Here is a 24,435-nt window from a genome sequence, read left to right as displayed (position 1 = left end):
GATTCAACAGCTTCAGAATGGAATACACAGGGGTTTGGCTAGTCCAAACTGCCAATTCCAGTGTGTGTGTGTGTGTGTGTATCTTTAACTCATCTTTGCAACTAACAACTTTATTACCAATCTTCTAGAACAATTTTCTTCTAGAAATTATGTTCTGCTTAGAGCTGACCTTCCTTTAATTCATTTGTGAACTAAAAATTTTAGAGAAATCTCTTGAGACTTTTGCTCAACCAGTCAAAACTGAAGATAATTATAATTATCTGAACAACTCAAGTCCATCAACACGACCAATGTTTTTGCTCTGCCACATCTCAAAATAAAACTTCTGGTGAAAGAAGGTAAGAGAACATCAAACCCTGAAACCCTGATGTTATTCTTTGCTTTACCTGTGGTCCTTTCGGGATGGCTTTAAAGTCCCTCTCCACCATCCCCAGAACCAGAAAAATCTGCTGTAAGATTTCTGGGAGAAATTAGGCATCTAATTGTTTCATCAAATCTTAACTGAATAAAATTTTACTAGGGCATTCCATTTATTTGTAGAACTACAGCATTTCACTTAAACATCCAAAACCCTATTAAAGACAAGTCTTAGAGAATTTTCACAGAAGAGGAATATTATTAAAGCTAGAATCATGTGAAAGTCAACAAACTAGAAAACTGTGCTGAATGCTAACTGCCTTGGCCACAGGGTGCATTGTGCTCTCCTTTATAGAGGTGATATAGTTCTGCTCTGAAGTTCCTGGAAAGCTTAAGAATGACTTAGGCAAGTGAGTTCCTTGAGATCAAAGAAGCAGCAGCAGTATTGGGCTTCCCTGGTGGTGCAGTGGTTGAGAGTCCGCCTGCCGATGCAGGGGACACGGGTTCGTGCCCCGGTCCGGGAAGATCCCACATGCCGCGGAGCGGCTGGGCCCGTGAGCCATGGGCGCTGAGCCTGCGTGTCTGGAGCCTATGCTCCACAACGGAAGAGGCCACAGCAGTGAGAGGCCCGCATACCGCAAAGGGAAAAAAAAAAAAAGAAGCGGTATTATGTCATAGCTAAGCATAGGTCCTAAAAGCAGAACTGCTTGGGTTTGTGGCCCAAATCTACCAGGTACCTGTGTTCCCTGGGGCAATTTATGTATTCCTGCCTTGGTTTCGTTATCTATAAAATGGAGATAACAACAGTACCTAGCTCACGTAGTTACTGTGAAAATCAAAGGAGGTAATACATGTGGTAAAACATTTAGAATAATGCCTGACACTAGTAAGTACTCAGTAGCCTTTAAGTGCCAGATTACTACTGCTCATCTATGTACTTTCTGCATTACCTATCACGGTGCCTTGCATAGAGTGAGTAATAAATGTACTAAAAGAAACAATATATCCAAATTTTCAGGTGCAAAATTACACCGATCCATGATCTTCATTTGCAAACCTAACAGAGCTATGTCAGCTGTTACAGCAGGTAGTTAAGAGAATGGGCCGTAAGAAAAATTAAGGTAAGAATAGCTATAGTAAGGGATTTCAGCCTAATGAGAATCTTGTCAGAGATTAGATAAGTCACATGTATGGCAGGCAAGGTCCGATAGCTAGCTACTTTACAGGTTACCAAGGAATAAGGTGTGGTTGCCTGACATTCAGTAACATTGAGCTATAACCCTGCAGCTGGTTTATAGAAGGATTATTTATGCTTAGTTATTTTTAATAAATGAAATGAAGCTTACCCTAAAAATGACTTAGACTCTATTCTCCACTCAATGGGATACCATCAATGTCAAGGAAACTTGGCATCTCTGAAGTAGACTTTTAAAACATGAGATATTGGATAAGGCCAATATTAGAAACCATACTGAAATTTAGTAGATATGAACTAACAAGCTCATCCTCAGGCTCCAAGCCTGGCTGAGTATAAAGATCAAATTTTCAGTCTAATATTCACTTGACTCTATGAGTCATGATACAGGAGTGCTAATTCTTCTAGCATTATATTTCTTAGGACTCCCACTGGTAATAATAAGCCTGTAAAAACTTCCACAATCATGAAAATGTTTCAAATTACTTGTAAACCTTTACTAATGTGATATGATTTTTATATATTTAAATTAATCAATGGTAAGTTAAAAATGATTACATCCTAACAATTTTTTAGTCTTTTATTTAGTGTCTGAGAAAATAAGTAAGAAAAGAATGATGCCACGACCCCTCCTCAAAAAGCCATCTAAAAATAAGCTCAGTTTTCAATTTTATCAGTGGGGTCAATAGTTATTACATCATAATTCTATAGATAATTACAGGAAAGACTGAAGAATGAACTCAAAATTAAAACTAAAGACAGATTTCCAAAATATTAATATAATCCCACAATGCTTTCTTTGAACTATAAATGAAATGGTTATAATGCATATCTTTATAGCAAGTGAATTTAACCTCCCTTGTCCCAGTTTCTTCACTTATAATATATGAATAATATCACGTATCTTATACGTTGTTGTTAAGAATTAGATAATTTATGTGAAGTATACAGTGTTGGGCATAGAGGATTAAGTTGCAAATAAATGTTACTTATTAAGATTTTTATTATTAGTCTCCTGTTAAGGTTTGCTAAAAAATTTACAAAATACATTACTGAAATATCAGCTGTTGGAAACACTACTGGCAAAGCTGCTGCAACTGGGGGAACCTGATCCTGTTTATGATTAAAATGCAGATCTGTATAGCTTCTACACACGATATTTTTTAAAGATATAAGGCCACTAAGAGAAAAACTATGAAAATGGGAAAGAAATCAATGTAACCCCATCCCCAGCCCTTTTTTTTTTTTTTTTTTTTTTTTTTTTTGCTGTATGCGGGCCTCTCACTGTTGTGGCCTCTCCCGTTGCGGAGCACAGGCTCCGGACGCGCAGGCTCAGCGGCCATGGCGCACGGGCCCAGCCGCTCTGCGGCATGTGGGATCTTCCCGGACCGGGGCACGAACCCGTGTCCCCTGCATCGGCAGGCGGACTCTCAACAACTGAGCCACCAGGGAAGCCCCCCTCCCAGCCCTTTTATATCACAAGTCTTTGAGTGGTCTAAAGTAAACTTCAGAAAATATACTATTAAAGAATGTTAGAAGAATTTTAAATATATAAAAAAGAATGAGGGTAAAAGGGGATATAAATGAGGTAATGGAAAATGGGAATGTAATTCTGGCTAAAGAAAAAGCTAGGGCTAGCTGCCATTTGGCCAGAGCTCATTCTCAAGATTCAAAAGAAAATGACTGAACATGCTTTATTGCTGTTTTAGAATTCAATATGTAATCTTAATGAGAAGAATAAGGTAAAGTAATCCGTGGTGTGTATTATACACAAATTAAACAAAAGAAAGGAAAATGGAATAAAACTCTTAAAATATGAAAAGCCAATGACATTTTTTGACCATTAGGCATTTTTGAGATCAGTGTCAGAGACGTCTATACATTTAACCAAGTAAAATTCTACCAATGGGGCAGGAAAACAATCTCATTAATTCCCAGAGAGCTGCAGAAAGCTTTGGACTTTGTTGAAATTATCTGAATAGAAATGTGAATAAAAAGCTACTGTTTTTGAAAATATTTATACATAGATTAGCAAAAATTTCTCAAACTAACGTAAAACTAAAGAACTATATTCTACTCAGAGATCAACATAGGTTAAAAACTAGTGAAACATAAAAGAGGATCAGATGAAATCTGAAAGTCCTTGTAAGTTTAGGCATGCTTTAAACATCTCATTAGCTGTGATGAGGACACCGCTATCAAGGCCTGGTAATGTTATGTACCTCTTTCATGACATAGGATATAGGAGAGATTATTCACAAGGTAATGACATCAACTTGAGCCTTTGGCATTAAAGAGATGCTAAGTTCCACAAAGGAAGGAACAAAGTCCATTTTGATCCCTGTTCTACATCTATCACCAAGAATAGTGCTAAGCAAACACTGGATGGCCAGCGGATGCACCAAAAGAAAACTGGGGGTGGGTAGGGAGTTGTATACAAAAGTGCACACAAATAAATGTATTTAAAACAAAAGAAGTTGCTGGGACAATGGGAAGAGCCAGAAAGGGATCATTTAATTAATTAAGTCAACCAATAAGTAAGTAAGTGCCCGCTTTTATTCTATATGCTAAACATAGAGCCCTGGACCAAGACAAATTCAGGGCTTATACACTGCTGAGGGAAAGAGATTAATGAAAACAAAATGGTGCTTGTCAGAGGACAGGGGATGAGAGGGGCACTATATCCCATATTACAGATGGATACAAGGACAGCTTTTCTCTTCTTAAAAAAAAAAAGGCCTATTATGAAAATCTTTAAGTTGGGGCAGGGGACTTTCTCTACAAGAGATGGAGTCATACGTAGACACATCAAAACAGTGTACTCATGTCCTACAGAAGGGCAGGAGAGTTTAAAAAAACTTCTCTGTAACATTCTGCTTCTACTTAATAGAAAGCAATGTATAGAACTGCAACAACTTATTTCCATAGTTTTAAAAACATATGCTTTCCTTCTCAGAAAACCACCTAAGCTGGTTGAGCTACTGCATCTTCCCAAAATTACATAAATAAAGTAGAAATGAGGTTAGAAAATGCACATGAAAGAATATTTATGTTTCATACAACTAAATTATTTTTGCACAACGTTCTTTTTCTCTCTCTCCAGCAAAGCAAAACTTCCCATGCCAAATTCTGCAATAAGCTCCTTAAGATTGTTCTCCAATGACAAGAACAAATGAGTGCTGTTAATGATTTTCAGATTTAAAGCAATAATTCTCATATAAAACAATTTTTTCCTTGAGATTTGCCAAACTATTTCTCTCCAGAAAAACTGTATCCTTAGTCTAAGAATTTTTCACTATATTGTCCAGGCTGACTAATTTTTACCTTGAATGCAAACCAACAGAAGAGACAATTTTTCAAGGGATGATGAGTTGAAAGCCAAGAAAACATTTTCTACTTCTTACAATTTAATCCACATTGAATTATAAATAAATCTGGCAGTATCAAAATAAGAGTTTTGTTAGCATACAAACCTCCATATTCTTTTTTAAGCTTCACAAAAAGTGGTTGGTTCTGATCATAATTTTTAGGGGCAAAAACACCATTAGTTTGGATCATGTCTCTCATGTTAAGAAATAGATAATTAGCCTTCACCTTTTCTCTGTGCACTGTAGATAGATTCTTTTGGTTGATACATTTGTTCCAAAAGAACCTTTGCAGACATAATGGATAAAGGGTAGCATTATGCAAATTCTGTATATTTGAAGAGAGATAGTTAAATAGAAGCTACCAATATGAATAATGAGCATTATCTTTCAAATGTCTTCGGGACAGGTTCTCTCCTATCAAATGTACAGCATCTTGTAAATGTTGACTTTTTTGGCATCTATCTGCCCTGGGCCTAGTTTAATATGACTGGTAAAAAAATTCTGAAATAAAGAAAAGTTAAATTTAAAAATCACAATCCTAATTCATTTTAAATTAGAACAAAATATGAACAATGTAAATATTAGCAGGATATAAACTATCGTAAAATCTTCATTCTTCAACACACTTCGGTATTGAAGATTAGGAATGAGAAAATGAACCAGCTGTCTATGACATAAATAAATCAAGCAGTCAAAAAGTTGTATGAAGTTGAAAATGCTTCACATTTTCTTAGGAAAAGCATGTATGTTTTGATAGGTGGAATGAATACATTTAATCTCAAATTTTGCGATAAAATGAAACTGTCACTACATTAAAAAGACGATTTTCATGCTGGAAACGGACTAAACTGAGTCACAATAACTTGTCTGACAAACGTTTCAATGTTTCACTTTCCCTTCCCAAGTCTACCAAATGTTTGTGCCAAATGTTCCACAATCATCTTACATTCTCAGATGCTTCTTCACAAACTGGTATAGGGATGAATAATTATATGAAGAGTCCAATGTATAAAATTATGTAGATGCTAAAGTGTATGTTCTCTATTTTAACTTAAGTTTTTGCCGTTTCCCACCCCTCCCTTTGGCTTCTAATTCTTGAACAACCCTCAGAAACATGCATCTTGTGTCAACAGAGAATATAAGAAGTGGAGGAGGAGAAATTCAGTAAAAAAAAAAAAAAAAAACAAAAACAAAACCCCCAGGTTTCTAGGGTGGTGGAGCAGTGCAGATAATGCAACACTGTGATCACTAGTAGACTAAGCCAGGAAATAAGATGGGGATCAGGTATGGAAGAAGGGGAAAAATGACAAATTTACTTCTGAACATGCTAAATTAAGAGTTACCAATACATATCTCATTCAATCAGTATTTGAGTATTTGAGTACCTAAAATGTTACCAGGCTGCAGGAATTACAAAGACAATTAGATGTACAGGTCTAGTGTAAGATTTGGGAGTCATCAGGCAATATACAGAAAAAAACTGCATGAGACTACTCCAAGTGAGCATATAGAGGAAGAAAAGAAGTGGACTGAGACCTTTATAAGAACAGATTTAAGAGAAAGGCAGAGAAAGAGAAATCGATAAAACAAAAGCCAGAAACGTAGAAGGCAAATCAAGAGAGACTGGTGCTACAAGTGGAGAATTTCAATAAGCAGAAATAACTAGCATCAACCTCTCACAAAATTACAGGTAATAGTGAGAAGGGAGATTCTGGGTCATGAGAATATATAAACTGAAAAAGAACTGAACTGAGGAGTCAATGGAGACCAAACTGAAGACACAGGAAAGATCGTGGTTCTATTATTTTCTCCAAACCAACTTCTGCACCTCAATATTTGCCTCATTTGCTTTAACCCACAGGAACAATTACTCTGTTTTAGGTACCAGTGCTGGGAGAAAACAGGTATATTCTTTAATGGAAAACCTGTCCAGATTCCACTATTTAACGATTTCCCACCCCGCCCTTGTACGTGCGTGAGAGTACGCTTATGTGCACATGCACAGACAACATCAAATCTTGTACTGAAGTCTCTACTGTGAATAAATATAAAACAAAGACCTCTGAACTAGACATCAGAGCACAAGGATTTATATTGTTATTTTCTCATTTTCAATAGGAAATAATCTTTTTCTAAAAAATACAAATTATGAAATTTGAGAAAAACATTTCAATGAGAAAAAAATGCAATCATAGAATCAGTAAATTTTAGAATGAGAGTTTAGCAGGTATAATTGGAAAGATGCTAGATCAGAACTTCAGATTTGTCATTAACTAGGTTTTAGGATTATGAGCCAGCTCTTTTACCTTTCTGGACTTCGGTTTTCTCAATTGTAATATAAGTGAATTAGATACAAGAGACCACTGTGGTCCCAGCCAGCCTTAAGAAGAACATGATTCTGGTCCTATGTGTGCTATTTCTAGGTAAAGAAAACAAGGCTTAAAGAAGACAATTCAATGACCTGAAAAGTTAGTATGGTAGAGCCATTTTGGAATTTATGGTTCCCAATTCTCAGTCTAATGTTCTTTATGCTATAAAAAGTTTATGTTTTTATGGAGTATGAAGATATTGATGACTTTTTAAAATCCTCTATTCTTCCTCTCCCCAAATTACATCTTTCAAGAATGGGCACAGCCAAGGTGACAAGTGGAGCACATGCAGAATGTCTTTCCTAATATCCAGCTTACAGCCTCTCTGATTGAGTCATGCTTATTATGGCCCTGAACTATTTATCAAAGAAACAGACAAATGGTATGTAGTGGCCACTATCTATACAATGCATAGGAGTATTCTGCCTTCAATTCAGGGTGTACAACATTCCCCATTACCACTGGAATTCTAGAATGTCCCACAATGGTCTAATAAGTTCAAGTCTTCTCTGACAAACTAAGGCTGATGCCGTAGAGCAGCTGAATGACAGTGTCATCAACTGTCTTTGTCCCTGCTTTGCGTTCTGGTCACTGGTATTGTAAAGACTTCAAAGTTTACACTGTAGAGTCTCCTAAACTGGTAACAGGTTTTTCCATTATTTTCAAAAATAGTTATGGTGAAATCCAGTATGAGTAGTTACATAAAAGACAAAGTGGAGATAGGGGAGCAAAGGGGATACTGGGACAAAGCAAATGTTATCATTTGATTACTCTCTACATGGGATCAAACCAATTTATTTTAATGCATATACTAGGTGTATATAATATAAAGTATTTTCTGTATTTAAATTTACATATACATTTAAAACAGTATAGTTTCAGTCTTTTTTATTCAAATACCTAATAAGGCATTACTATTCATATTTTGTTGAACATAAGCTTATAATGTTATTAGGTTCAATACTTCTTGGAATTCATCAACACTGTAAACTATATAGTAAAGAGATACATTCTTAGGCAAATAATATGTCAAATACAGATTTGTCTGTCTCAGCACTGAGCTAAATTTCCACAGCTAAACAGCTTATTTCTTCCAGGAAAACAGTAACACCAATATTCATTGAGACTGCTTTTCATAATTCACTGTAAAATATCTGCCAACTACATAAAGTGAGAACTCACGATGTTGAAAATAAATTCATTAAATCTTCTGATCAATTTCTTTAGTTAATGTTAAATATTTTGACAGCATTAAACTTCACTGCAAACTATTGGTTCATTCTTTAAAAGCATTACTAAAATAGGTAAAACATATTGCTTTACCATATGGTCCATCTCTAAGAAGACATGAAAATACACTCCAGGTAATAAGCTAACACATTCCTCTAGTCTATTTTTTCAACTTAACAATCCTTTAATTTCTTTAAAGGACACACGAACTTTTAAAATATATTGAATTTTATATAAACTACTGATTAAGGCAGAGCAACAACCAGGCATAATGAACACACATGATGTAACTCACCTAAATAGGGAATGCAAGGTGTCATCTTTAAGCTACTTATATAGTCTCTGAGTCTTTTGTAGTTATCTTCTTTACTCATTACATATTCTAATTTTTCAAAGGTAGTTTTGTCTTTTCGACTTAATAACTAAAAAACAAACAGAAGAGCCTAAGTTATTTCCGAATCCAATTTTATTATAGCAAAGACTTGAAGTTATAGTTACTATAAATTTTAATTTCAAAGTTATATCTTCTTTAATTATATTTTGGTAGTATATAAATAAAACAAAATCAAACGTGTCTATTAATATAATAAACCCAAATTCATTATTTTTAAAATACAATATACTTTGTATGTACATAAAATAATTAACTTACTAAGTAGTAAATTATAATACATTATTTCTTATCTTTACTATTTTAAATGGCTAAACAATTTTTATTAATCATTTTCCTAATTTAAAATAATTATGGGGCTTCCCTGGTGGCGCAGTGGTTGAGAGTCCGCCTGCCGACACGGGTTCGTGCCCCGGTCCGGGAGGATGCCACATACCGCGGAGCGGCTAGGCCCGTGAGCCATGGCCACTGAGCCTGTGCGTCCGGAGCCTGTGCTCCGCAAACAGGAGAGGCCGCAACAGTGAGAGGCCCGCGTACCGCAAAAAATAAAAAACAAAATAATAATAATTATGTATTCATATTCAGCTCAAATGCCCAAATATTTTCATGCATTGTCCCCTGCCTCTTCAAAGATAAAGATAATTCTTACATAATCATTAAGAAATAAATACTGCATTTCATAATTTAAGTAATAATTTTCCTTGATAAATCTAATCATGGCTAGTCCTACCAGTAACTATAAAACTATGATTTAGGGCTTCCCTGGTGGCACGGTTGTTAAGAATCCGCCTGCCAATGCAGGGGACATGGGTTCGAGCCCTGGTCCGGGAAGATCCCACAAGCCGCGGAGCAACTAAGCCCGTGAGCCACAACTACTGAGCCTGTGCTCTAGAGCCCGTGCTCTGCAACAAGAGAAGCCACCACAATGAGAAGCCCACGCACCGCAATGAAGAGTAGCCCTCGCTCTCCACAACTAGAGAAAGCCCATGCACAGCAATGAAGACCCAATGCAGCCAAAAATAAATAAATAAAATAAATCAATTAAAAAAAGAAAAACAACTATGATTTACATGTTTGGATTTTTGACATTTTTTTCTTTGATCCCTTTGATCAGTGCTATATTGCATACAGTTGATCAATCACCAGCAGCTGTTTTAGGAGGCTTGAGGAGTACATTTGTAGTGGGTGCCCTTTGAGAAAAAATGGAGCTATCAAGGGGAATAAAAGAACAAGCAGGGTCAGTCACCCAAAAAGTATTAACTAAAAGATTCAGAAAAGATGTATTTTTAAGTATTCCAAAGACTCTGGAAAATTTTTTTTCTCTTTAAATATGTGAAGCTACTATTTCATTATGATGTAATCAGATTTCACTTTGTATCATAAAATATTTATGTTATTTTATAGTAGGCAAAACACTTCCACCCATAAAATTCTAATTCTCCTATGAGGTTAACAGAAAAGTCAGAGGATTGATTTAAAGATGAGGTGACTGAGATTCAAAGGAGAAGCAGAACATATCAACTCATCAGTCATCCACTCACAAAGACTAGGTCCTGTTTTTCAGGATCCTGTTTTTCAGTCTGGTCCTGGAGACAGAAAACTCTAACACCTGCTCTTTCTAGTATTACAAGTAGTACAGTTGGAATTGATGTTGGAATCTATTTTTCACAGGCTCCAAGAGGCAGATTACTGTTGGATAATCTTTATCAAGAAAATATCTGACCAATATCCCTCTCTCTTTAAAACACAAGAGTTCAAGGAGTTCTTTGCCTGAATGTTTTAGATAGATTTTCCAGGGTCTGAAACACTGGTTTCACAACTTTCTGTGGCCCAGCTTCAACACACTTGATCGGCATTTTCAAGATTAGGTGCAACTCTCTGCTTGAGTGACCTGTAAATCCAAACATCCTTTTCTCTCCCACATAACAAAGCATTTAAATGTGCAAAATATACTGACATGACATAGCAGGGATAAAAAGAAACTTATTCTTTTTTTCCACAGTCATTCATTCTAAAACTCTGGTACAGTATCAGGAGAAACAAATTACTTGGAACTCATAACTGATCTTGACACATCTGAAACACAAAACTAAAGAACCACACAGTCTCATATGTATAAAAATAACTTACATTTTGGAATTTTCATAACAAATCAATAACTAGATTGAAAGGATTCAATCTCCAGTGGCATAGCAGAGACTTGTTTTCAGAAGACTATTTTAAAAGGCTGTAGTAAAATATACATAATATTTACCATTTTAAACATTTTGAAGTGTATAGTTTAGTAGCATTATCGGCCAATCACTGCAACCACCCAAGGCCAGAACTCTTTTCATCTTCCCAAACTGGAACTCCACACTCATTAAACAGAAACTCCTCAATGCTTGCTCCTCTCAGGCCCTGGTAACCACCTTCTACTTTCTGTCTCAACCAATTTGACTACTCTTGGGACCTCATATATATGGAATCATTCAGTATTTGTCCTATTGTGTCTAGCTCATTTCATTTAGCATAATATCATCAAGATTTATCCATGGTGCAGCATGTGTCAGAATTTCATTCCTTTTTAAGGCTGAATAATATTTCATGGTATGTTTATACCACATTTTGTACATCCATTTACCTGTTGGTGGACATTTGGATTGTTCATACCTTTTGGTTATTGTTAATCATACTGCTTTGAACACTGGTGTAAAATTATCTGTTTGAATCCCCACTTTCAATTCTTTTGGGTATACACCCAGAAGTGGAATTGATGGATAAATGGTAACTATGTAATTCTAATTTTTTGAGGATAAATCCTATTATTTCTAATCATTCTTTTCTGACTGTGCTGGCTAAGATCTCTATGTTGAATAGAAACGGTGAAAATGGGCATCCTTTTCCTTGATGTTAAAGCGAACGTTGCTAATATTTCCCCCACTTAGGATTTTTTCTGGTACGTTCCCTTTGTTGGTTTTAAAGAAAACCCCAAACACTCTCAATTCTTCATTCATATGATCTTTATTATCTTCTAACTTGACCCGATACCCTACCCCTCCCAATCCTTTCCAACTGTACCCTCTAGGACTCAGGATCCGTTCTCTGCAAAAGCCCCATCTTTGACCTTTCTTTTCTTACAAACGTTGTAACATCAGTCTGGAGGTCAGTTAGGTGTCGTTCTTCCTCCTTTCTCTTCACAACTCCTTCCAGCTTACTGTCACATTATCCTCCCCCAAATCTTCCAGCTTCTAATTAAGTTCAAGCACTACATGAGTGCTGTCCAATCAAATTTTGTGTGATGATGGAAATGTTCTACGTCTGTGCTGTCCATACAATAGCCACTAGCCACATGTGACTACTGAGCATTTGTAACATGGCTAGAAAGACTAAGGAACTGAACTTTAAATTTTATTTAATCCTAAGGAATTAAATTTAATAGCCACATGTGGCTAGTGGCTATAGTACTGGACAAAAGAACACTAGATTACAACACTTGTATTACTGTCATTAACAGAGCTACAAGTTATTTTCCCATCATTAAGATTTTAGTAGTTGGAGAAGAAGAGTCTATGAACCAATATTATTCTTATATCCTGATGACTGCAGTCTTTATACACACGATACTCCCAATACCCTGGTTTCTAAGTTTTTTCACTCCTCTGTGAATCATCTCATCTTCCACCACTCAGCCTCCACTCCCTAGGACATCCTGAACCCAATAAATATTTGAGGGCATCAGGATTTCCACCAGTTACCATACTACCTTTTCATTGTTCATTATCTCTTTCCTTTTACTTGGGTTAAACTCCTCATCTATCACTAAAACAACTTTTACTTTTGACTACTTTATCTCTTATACTATCCTTGACCCCTCTGTGGTACAAACAAGCCTAAAAAAATTCCATCTCTGCTTAAATACAATTATCTGCACTTCTCCAGGTTAATGCTGAACACCTGAACCTGGCTGGAGAGTACATAACTTTCCTGACTGGTTTCACTGTAAGTTCACGATCAAAAATCTCAAATGGACCTTCATAAGACCTACCAAACCTACAATGTTTCTCTAGTTAATTCACTCTCACACTCTCCTAGATGACTTTGATCCTTTCCTCCTTCTGCAAACCAAGACCTCCCCCACTCTCAACTAATGACCTTGCTTCTTATGTCTTATGAAATAAAGCATCAGAAGAACTTCTGCAGAATCCCACCACCAAATCTACCAACATACCTGTGTCTGTAACCAAATGCACCCCCTTCTCTCCTGTTAAAATGGATAAACTGTTCCTGCCCCACTAGAGTACTGGACCTCATTCCCTCGTGCCTAATCTAGTAGGTATCACTGGAGTGACTCTTTGTTCTCTTACTATTTCCTCATTCTATTATATTAGATCATTGCACCAACATACAAATATATTGTCATGGATCTCATCTTCAAAATGAAAACAAAACGCCATGAACCTTTAATATCCTATTTCCCTCCAGCTACTGCCAGATTTCTCTACAGGACCTCACCCCAGTCCTTTACAGCAAAATTCCTCAAATGCATTCTCTGTACTTACTGTCCCATTTTTTTCTCCACCATTCTCTCAAATCCAATCAGTCTTTCACCCCACTACCGTACTGAAGCCACCTCTGCCAAGGTCACCAATCCTTTCCAACTGCCAGATTCAATGGTCATCTCCAAGTTCTCATTTGACACAGGTGAGCACTCTTTCTTGAAACACCTTCTTTACCTGACTGTGGAAAACTTCTACCCGTGATATTTCCTTTGTTGATTACAATCTCATGTTTTAAATACTATCTTTATGCTGATGATCACAAAAATGTATCTCTAGCTCTAACTGTTCTATTAAACTTGTATACCTAACTGACCTTATAGTTCCACATGAACATTTTATCAGCCAACTCAAAATTGATATGTATAAGATAGAACCCCCCCCCACAACACTCCTTCTCTATACCTCCCTGAATATCAGTAAATTGCATCTGCATTCTCTTATTCGATGCTATCTCTCTGAATTCAGCTCCTGTCATCAACTACTCCTTAGCTTGTTTCACTCTGCCAACACTGACCACCCTGCTCTTCTGTGAACATTGTCAGGCCCTTTGCACTGGCTACTTGTTTGGAATTCTCTTCTCTCAGATATGCACATGAATGTTTTTCTCAGTTACTCTAGGTCTTTACCCAAATGTCACTTATCAGAGCCTCTTACCACACATCATAGAAAGGAAAGCACGGAAGTATTTTATATCTCACTTACTCTGCTTTACTTTTCTACAGAGCACTTATCACTATTTATGATATATCATTTATTTATTTACAGCTTATCTTTCCCCAGTAGAATGTTAGCTGTACAAGAATGGACTTTGTCTATATCATTCACTATGCATGTCAAGCAATTAGACAGTGCCTGGCACAAAGTGGAATATTTTAAAGTTTAATATAAATACCAAAAATTTTATTCAGATAAATAATAGAGCTGTTACTAAATTTAAACAAAATTATTCTCCACGCAATACATGAGGGAGACAACGAAAATAACTTCAAGGAAAATAAAAATTAACTTGAGGGAAATGTATCTCATTTCTAAACCACAATATAAACCAGAGTATAATTCTTTTCCCTAAAACTTCAAAGATGGAATTCATAACTGTATATTTATAATCATTTCCATTCCCTCATTAAGTTCAAATTTTAACAAATAAGGTCATCATTAAAAATAATTTTTAGAGTAGGAAAACTGTTCACTCAGGTGTTTCTAAAATACAAATAAAATATAAAGAGGACCATAAACTCTTCCAAGCTAATGTTTTTCCAGTATAGAAATCTACCCTGATTTTCATGAGAAACATCTGTCTCTTCAGACACTATGAAAAGTGAAAACAGCACTAGGCTAATTAAAAACAAAGTTATATTTTATCAAGTAAAAAAGTGTTTTAAAGTCAGTCAAGTCTTTAACCCTCTGTACAAAATGTAGTAAACAAAATCATTCCTCTTTTACATTAAAGAACAGTATTAAATATGAACAGATTTAACTGAATCTAAAATTTCAGTTATATAAAATCTAAATGAAAAATATCTAGAAACCTTGAGGCCAGTATCTGGTTAATCAACTGTAAAAGTACACAAATTTGCACAAGTAAAAATTCACACCCTGACCTTGTTAAAGTAATAGAACCAAATATGATTAGCATAATACCACAATGTGCAGAAACACTGCCTACTTTCATGTTAACTATCAGATTTTCCATTATTCCTAAGGAAACAACCTGAGAGTTTATTGACTAAAAAATAATGGAAATCTGAATCAGTAAATTTTTTTTTGAAAATTACAATTTGTATCTTCCTCAAATTTTCCAAAAGCATAATCTTTACATGATTAACACAATTTTTTTTTGCATTTACACTTTCCCATCAATAAGCTTGAAATGCTATGTTGTCAAAGATGTTTAAAGAGGTTCTAGAAAAATGAGTTCCTAAAGAGCAGAAACCAAGCACCAAGTTGTTAATTTACCCAAAAAATAACTAACAAGCCCAGCGAAATACTTATTTAAGGAGAGAGAAAAAAATATGTAGGTTTCAAAGAACAGTACAAAGTACTTCAAAAATCCTTATCTATTATCATAATATTAACCTTACTAAGAACTATAAAAGGAACTAACACATCTTTACTTCCAACAGGAAGTCTAACCTTTCATTAACTAAGGAAAATTACTCACCGCCCATGTTTTAGTCAGCCTGAAAATTGGGGCACTCTGTAAGCCAGAAACCACTGCCATAAGTGCGTGAAGGTTATTCAGCTCGTATAGTTTCTGGAAGATTTAAGAAAAGCAGGGAGGAGAGATGAAAAATAAACAACATGAATACAAGACAACTTTAACAACAAGTATAATCTAGGCAACTGGTAGTGTTCTAGTACTTATTACCCTCATTGTTGAGATTTGTCTTTGGGGTATCCACTATATTTACAGTAAGCTGATTTCGGCCCACAATAGAACTTCCACATTCTAACTTGGTACTGCCCCCAAGCTCTGGGAACAAATCTACCTCTAGTTGTGTAATACATTAAGAAAACCAAAATTATGGCTCAGTATCAAGGTTACCTGGTATGACCATGCATCCTCATTTCTAGTAATCAGTTTCCTTCCTTATACTGAAATATTACTAGCCTCTGCCTTATGATCTGAGTTTAAAGGAAGGGTCCATGCCCAGGATCCTGATCTGGTGTCCTACTCAGGATCCCCATTATTCCAGGGCTAGGGTTCAAACCTGCTTTCCATAGCCCTCCTCAATTTCCTGCTTCCTCCTGGCTGAATCTTCAAATCCTTTGTTCCTTGTTCATGTTGGGATATCCACCTGCTTCCCAATACCAGACCTTGCTTTTTACAGCCTCCGTGCAGAAGGCTCCCATCTAATGCTAGGTTCCAACCGTTTACCGAGAGATCTACTATTTTTGTCAAATTATTCCTAATTGCCCAGGTTTCTTCAAACTATCAGAAGCTTACATCTCAATGGTCTTATCATTTAAAAACTGTCCTCACCATGAAGCGACTCCAAGGCAAAAATGGCCTGTTTTGAATATGAAAACCAAGGCAAAGTGAAGGGTTCTATTCCTCTGAAGAACCCTAACTAATACCACCTTAACTTAGGTCTCAAAGAACCCCCATAAAATTTCAAGAAATATGAACTCAAGTAAGAGAAAAAAAGGAAAAGGAAAAAGATAAACACAAGGAAACAATAATTCACAAATGGAGAACATCAGGTATTGGCCTCAAATAAAATGAAGATTAAAAATGAAGGCATTATCTAGAAAGCAACATAAAAGCCAAAGGGTCTTTTAAAAAATGTGAAATAAAAGGTTAAGAGACATCAAAGGAAGAGCAAAAAAGTCCAACATTTATCTTAATGGAGCTTCAGAAGGACATGATAAAAAACAATGGGGTAGAAACAATATGAGAGATAATGGTGGATTATTTTCTCAAATTACCGAAAGACACTAATTCCCAGGGCTAGTAAATTCAAGAAATCCCAAGTAGAGTAAATTAAAAAAAAAAACAACTGTAAGTCTGGAATAGCATTTTTCAAGAACAAGGATGACATAACAATGCTTCCAGACAAAAGAACGAGAACTTTTTAAAAAGATTTTAAAAATGGTGCCAACAGGATTATTCATATGGAAAAATATGAACTGGAATCCATAATTCCTACATATATCTAAAATTTCAGATGAATTAAATATCAAAATCAAAGCTGTAGAACTATTAAGGAATAATATAAGAGAAAATCTTTGATATTCTCAGAGGTGAGAGTAAGATATTTAAGTGAGATATTCTTAAATCAGAAAATGAAAGTTACAGATTAATACATTTGACTATTAAAATTAAGAGCATCTATATCAAAAGATAAAATGAAAAGAGTTATAAGACAAGTCACAAATAGGAAGATGTATGCAAAGAATATAGCAAAGAACTTTAGTATCTGGAATTATATTTTTAAAACTGCTATAAAAATCAAAGACCAATACTGTAATAGAAAATTGTTCAAAGATCTTGAACAGACATTTCAGGAGAGAAAACCTAAACAGCCAACACACAAAAAATGTTATTTTTCACCAGATTCAATGAAAGTTAGTGGTGTAATTGTCATTTCTTTGAAGATAAATTTGTCTTTTCTCTCTATATTTCTAGGGCTTTAACCTGCAGTTGAGCACCAAGAGACTCACACATGAATGCTTTATAAGCAGTGGTACTTACAACAGCAAAAATCTAGAAACTCCTGCCCGAGTTTCTAGGCTGTCTGCCCTACAGATTTCAGATTTGCATTTCCCCCCACCTAATCACACGAGATAATTCCTTAAATCTTTTTATACATTATATACATATATATATGTGTGTGTGTATTTTTTTTTTCTGCCTCTACAGAACCCTAACTGAAACAACCTACTAAAAGAAGAGAAAGACCTGCCAGTTTTATAACAAACTGAATACAGAAGGTGAGTCTAACTACAGGGATTTAAGAGACAGAAATGTGACAAAAAAATTATGAATTTAGGGCTTGAGATGAAAGTAAACACCATCAAAAATAACTCAAAGTCTAAGAGTCTGAATTGGAATTAAATGATTATTTGATGAGGATAATGGCATGTTTGATGGACAAAATTTGGTGGTTCTGAGTGGAACATACAACAAGTACATAAAAAAAAAACTAACAAAAATATCAGAAAACAATAATGCAAATTCAGGATCTATGGAGAAAAGTCATGGACTTCTATTAGCTAAAACCCAATATTTATCTAACATATCACAAAGAATGTTTTTAAAAATTTTATGACACTTCTGCAAAATATCAAATTTTCAGAAGGCTAGCTCTGCCACCTAGTGCCATAGAATGTTAGAATACAATTGTTTCCAGGTGCTCAAGGGAAATATGGAAGTTATGACTTACAATAATTACATTTTTACAATAATTTACAATTGTAAAAATTATATCCTCATTTTATTCCATCTTTGTTCACAGGTGAGATAAGTTATGTGTTTATTATAAGAATAATGACGGATGTGGTTACAATTATACCTCTTTTTAGTTAACACAAATTTGGAGTTGTTACAAATTTTAATAAAATCTTGAATGTTCTATTCCATCCTCCTCTCTAAATTTTGACTATCCTTGAAATCCATGTTTTATTTCTCTTGCTGCATCTATTATCTATGTTGCTCAATTAAGGTATTTGGTTAACATCCTCATTTATACTATTTAAAAAAAAATAAAGTCTTATCATTCTCCATACGGTTGGCAGAGTGATCTATTTCAAAGGCAAATAATTGATACGTATTTTCCTACTTAACCCTATAAGGCTTTTTCAATCACCCGCAGAATAGACCAGTACTTTATAAACATTAAACTTCATCATAATCTGACCTCTGCCCAGTCAAATATTATGTAATTCAGCTTCTCTGAGAGAGGGAGGAAAAGTATAAAAGAAAGGGGAGGAAGACAGGAGTAATAAAAGAAAAGGCAAAGGAAACAGGCATTCAATTTAAAAAACGGACTTATATTAGTCAGTAGGCTGTATTTTCTAGGGTCGATAAAAAGTGAACATAGTGTCACAGGCAAACATTTACTTACAAGCGATGCTAAATGATTAAACTCAAAAATAGAAACACAAGTTTGTCTTACCTTAGCAGTTTTAATATAGTGGCTCAAAACTTCTGCTCTAATTTTTAATGTCTGAGCATGAAGAATCTCTCTAACAACCCAAAAGCTTACCTGCAAATAAAAATTAAAAATAGTTGAATAGCAAGAGTTTTTTCTTACTAGGATCAAATTAATGACAAGAGCTATTTGAGAAATAGATAGCTGTTTAAAAACAATACTTTCTCTTTCCCTTGATTCACCACCAGGACATAAACAATCTTCAAATGTTGCACACACTTCATATATACACAGACAGATACAGAAATGTATATAAGTGTACAGAAATGTATATAAGTGTGTACACACACATAAAAACATCACTACAATTTTTAATTTATAAAAGCTAATACAAATTTTGAAGGGAAAGAGAATGCAATAAAACCAGAGTGATGCAACATGAGCACTACAAAAGTGTTTTCTGCTGTATTTTGAAACACTTTGGCAGAATTAGATAAGCTCTAAGTCAGACATTGTAAAACATGCTATAGTATGCTTTACTGTGGCTGTGTAATCCCATGCTGCCATTTTATTTACATTGAGTAGAATCATAAGTGTACAGAATCTCAAGTACAGTTTTACTGGTATGAATAAAATGAAATAAAATATAAAATATCATAAAGAAAAACATATCTAAGTCACTCTAAAATTAAGATCATATTTTTTAAATTATGTAATGTTTTCTAATTCAATGAAACCATTTTCAAGATTTCTTTTAAAAAACATTAAAAATCATTCATCAGAATGCTGACTAGATCTGTAACATTACTAAAATGCTCTACTCTGGTGAAAACAGTGGGCTTATCATATGATATAAAGTAATATGTATGTAACATATTCATGTACTATGAAAGCAAAATCAAAGCACTATCAGTTGGTTCAAAATTATACAAACCTAAAAACAGGATGCAGTTAGAAATCTTAGTGCAAAGGTTAAAGCCACTGCCTGATATTTTGTCACCTTTTCTTAGTGAGAAATATTTTAGATTTTACTTGCAACTTTCACCTCTAAACAAATGTGTAAATGTAAAATGTATATATTTTACCAAGCCATCTTTATATTTGTTACTATACTTGAGCTACTAATGGCAATAATTATCCCTGATTCTAATAAAGTTTACTTCTACAGTATATCTAAAGTTATACTTTAGATATTTTAACAACCTTAGCAAATATTAATCACGATTCAATCTAAACTGCATGATCACTGATTTAATTAAATTTTATGTCAAATTTTAAGACAAATACTACGGTAATTTAAAAAAAAGAATCTAAAAAAGAGTGGATATGTGTATTTGTGTAACAGATTCACTTTGCTGTACACCTGAAACTAACACAACATTGTAAATCAGCTATACTTCAATAAAATTTTTTTTAATTAAAAAAAATAAAAGTAAAAATAAAATTAAAAACATGGCCACAAATTCTTTGTCACTCCTCACATTGAAAGTTGGGGTGTATGTCACCTCTCATTGAACCTAGACAAGCTCATGACTGCTTCAAGAAACAGAGAATTAACAAAACTGATGCTGGCTTCCAGGAAAAGGTCATAAAAGAACATGCAGCCCCTGCCTTGATTGCTGGAACATTCTCTCTGGGACTCCTAAACTACCATGTAAGAAGTCCAACTACCCTGAGAGCACCATGCCAGAAAGGCTAAGTGTAGGTGCTCCCCAGTTGAAAGTCCCAGCTAAAGCCAACCACACCTGAGAACACTGCCCCAGAATGATCAACACTGAGGCATAGATTAATGAAATTACTGGACTTAGAGGAAAAAAATCTTTAGGCCGAGACAAAAAGAGAAAGTGATTTTTAGGGAAAAGAAAATTTAATCATCATCAGACTTTTCAATAGCAGCACTCTGCCAGAAAAAAAAATGGAGTACTATATCAAATATTATCAAGAAAGAAAATTTCATACAAAGGACAGGCAAACTTGTCAACATGTAAAAAACTCAAGAATTACTGTTCCGATGAACCCTTCCCAAGTAATTTCCTGGAGAACGAGCTTCAGACAGTCAAATGACTAGAGAAACATTAACATGAGGATGGTAGTGAGCATTAAATATGCGCTTATTCACAGAAATAAGAGTAATGAGGGTTAAAAGAAGGAGAGTACGTTATATAATGCCTATATGCCCAGACAATATATACAATTATAAAAAATACAACATTTGCAAAACATATAGTTACCTCTTTATAGGAATATTATTGGTATTAGTATTGTTATTCTGAGACTGTTATTTGTTATGTAGGCTAAAGCAAATGAGTCACACAGGATACTGTATCATGCCCTGTGTTCCCTGAAAACCAGATTGTGGGTATGGAAGAAAGGATATGCAGATATAATATGGAAGAGGTGAAGTAAAACTCTGGTCCTGAATTTGAATTAGAAGTATTAATAAGAACTCATGAGATATTTTATCTTTAAATATTTGTGTGTGTATGATATATAGATATCCTAGCTATATCTGCTGAAACGGCCTAGAAATTATGGTCACCCTAGTAGCAATGAGCATTTTTAGCACCCAGGTCCATTTCCCACTATAAGAAACCAAGGTTTATTAAAGAAATGTTGATTCCAGGCAGAGGGCAGGTGATGGACAAAATGAACATGCAACATCTTTTCATACAAATAGCAAAGAAACTGTTAACACGATTACTAGGGTCTGCCAACCTGAAGAGACTTCCACTGGCCAAAGATGGGACAATGTGAGTTTCAATAAGGGTAATAATTGCAATGGGTTGAAACACATCATCTTTATTTACATTTATGAGTTCATAATAAAATTAAAATAAACTACTTGGTCTTCGTTAAATGACAACACCAATTCATTATCTTCAAAACTGCTAAATAAAGAGAAAAAATCCAATATTTACCCTTCCTTGCTATTGGAAATGGACCTCTGGGTATGCAAATACTAGATGAGGGAAAAATGTCTCTTTATAAAAGCATTCCCACTAATAACTAAAAAAGAATGAAATGAGAATTCACCTTTTAACAACCTCAAATAATGGATCTAGACAACTGCTAACATCAAGAAACAGACCTGATGAAAAAACCCAACACAACCCAGACTCTTGCCAAAGGCACTGAACCCAACTGAACCTTTGAAACCAGCAGCTAATTTCTAGAAAACACAGAACATATTAAACTGCACTGAATGCAGTCCAGACTGTGGGAGACTCTAAAGGTTCCTCCACAGGTAAACAGTAAGGAAAAGGATACAGGGAGAAACTGTAAATTAAAAAGTGGTGGAGAGAGGAACCAAGATGGCCGAGTAGAAGGATGTGCTCTCACTCCCTCTTGTGAGAACACCAGAATCACAACTAGCTGCTGGACAATCATTGACAGGAAGACACTGAACTCACCAAAAAAGATATCCCATATGCAGAGACAAAGGAAAAGGTGCAATGAGACGGGAGGAGGGGTACAAACATGATAAAAATCAAATCCCTTAATCGCTGGGTGGGTGACTCACAAATGGGAGAACAATTATACCACAGAAGTCCACCCACTGGAGTGAAGGTTCTGAGCCCCACGTCAGGCTTCCCAACCTGGGGTCCGGCAACGGGAGGATGAATTCCTAGAGAATCAGACTTTGAAGCTTAGTGGGATCTGATTGCAGGACTTCGACAGGACTGGGGGAAACAGAGACTCCACTCTTGGAGGGCATACACAAAGCAGTGTGCACATCGGGAGCCAGGGGAAGGAGCAGTGACCCCAGGGGAGACTGAACCACACCTACCAGCTAGTGTTGGAGGGTCTCCTGCAGAGGCGGGGGGTGGGGGGGTGGGGGTGGTGGCTCTGGCTCACCATGGGGACAAGGACACTGGCAGCAGAAGTTCTGGGAAGTACTCCTTGGCGTGATCCCCCCAGAGTCTATCATTAGCCCCACTAAAGAGGCCAGGTAGGCTCCAGTGTTGGGTTGCCTCAGGCCAAACAACCAACAGGGAGGGAACACAGCCCCACCCATCAGCAGACAAGCGATTAAAGTTTTACTGAGCTCTGCCCACCAGAGCAACACCAGGCTCTACACACGACCAGTCCCTCCCATCAGGAAACTTACACAAGCCTCTTAGATAGCCTCATCCACCAGAGGGCAGACAGCAGAAGCAAGAACTACAATCCTGCAGCCTGTGGAACAAAAACGACATTCACAAAAAGATAGACAAGATGAAAAGGCAGAGAGCTATGCACCAGATGAAGGAACAAGATAAAACCCCAGAAAAACAACTAAACCAAGTGGACGTAAGCAACCTTCCAGGAAAAAAATTCAGAATAATGATAGTGAAAATGATCCAGGACCTCGGAAAAAGATTAGAGACAAAGATCAAGAAGATGCAAGAAATGTTTAACAAAGACCTAGAAGAATTAAAGAACAAACAAACAGAGATGAACAATACAATAACTGAAATGAAAACTACACTAAAAGGAATAAATAGCAGAATAACTGAGGCAGAAAAACGGATAAGTGACCTAGAAGACAGAATGGTGGAATTCACTGCTGTGGAACAGAATAAAGAAAAAAAGAATGAAAAGAAATGAAGACAGCCTAAGAGACCTCTGGGACAACATTAAATGCAACAACATTCGCATTATAGGGGTCCCAGAAGGAGAAGAGACAGAGAAAGGACCAGAGAAAATATCTGAAGAGTTTATAGTCGAAAACTTCCCTAACATGGGAAAGGAAAGAGCCACCCAAGTCCAGGAAGTGCAGCGAGTCCCATACAGGATAAACCCAAGGAGAAACATGCCGAGACACATAGTAATCAAATTGGCAAAAATTAAAGACAAAGAAAAATTATTGAAAGCAGCAATGGAAAAACGACAAATAACATACAAGGGAACTCCCATAAGGTTAACAGCTGATTTCTCAGCAGAAACTTTACAAGCCAGAAGGGAGTGTCATGATATACTTAAACTGATGAAAGGGAAGAACGTACAACCAAGATTACTCTATCCGGCAAGCATCTCATTCAGATTCAAAGGAGAAATCAAAAGCTTTACAGACAAGCAAAAGCTAAGAGAATTCAGCACCAACAAACCAGCTCTACAACAAATGATAAAGGAAGTTCCCTAAGTGGGAAACACAAGAGAAGAAAAGGACCTACAAAAACAAACCCAAAACAATTAAGAAAATGGTCGTAGGAACATACACATTGATAATTACCTTAAACGTGAATGGATTAAACGCTCCAACCAAAAGACACAGGCTTGCTGAATGGATACAAAAATAAGACCCATATATATGCTGTCTACAAGATACCCACGTCAGACCTAGGGACACATACAGACTGAAAGTGAGGCAATGGAAAAAGATATTCCATGCAAATGGAAATCAAAAGAAA

General features: G+C 35.7%; 1 protein-coding gene across 3 annotated transcripts in view; it reads right to left on the bottom strand.

Moving 5' to 3' along the window:
• RALGPS2 (Ral GEF with PH domain and SH3 binding motif 2) overlaps positions 1–24,435 on the bottom strand; it is a 157,751-nt gene that overhangs the window by 62,608 nt on the left and 70,708 nt on the right. For all 3 annotated transcript variants that reach the window (XM_065883881.1, XM_065883189.1, XM_065884542.1), the window contains 3 exons: positions 19,070–19,159; positions 15,613–15,705; positions 8,815–8,941 (listed from right to left, as the gene is read on the bottom strand). In XM_065883881.1, the coding sequence (XP_065739953.1) occupies positions 8,815–8,941; positions 15,613–15,705; positions 19,070–19,159 (310 nt within the window). The remainder of the gene's footprint in view (positions 1–8,814; positions 8,942–15,612; positions 15,706–19,069; positions 19,160–24,435) is intronic.

The sequence above is a fragment of the Phocoena phocoena genome, chromosome 1 (genome assembly GCF_963924675.1).
Source record: "Phocoena phocoena chromosome 1, mPhoPho1.1, whole genome shotgun sequence".
In the NCBI taxonomy this organism is placed as follows: domain Eukaryota; kingdom Metazoa; phylum Chordata; class Mammalia; order Artiodactyla; family Phocoenidae; genus Phocoena; species Phocoena phocoena.
Note: the sequence above shows the minus strand (reverse complement) of the source record. Positions and strands in the feature narration are given on the sequence as shown.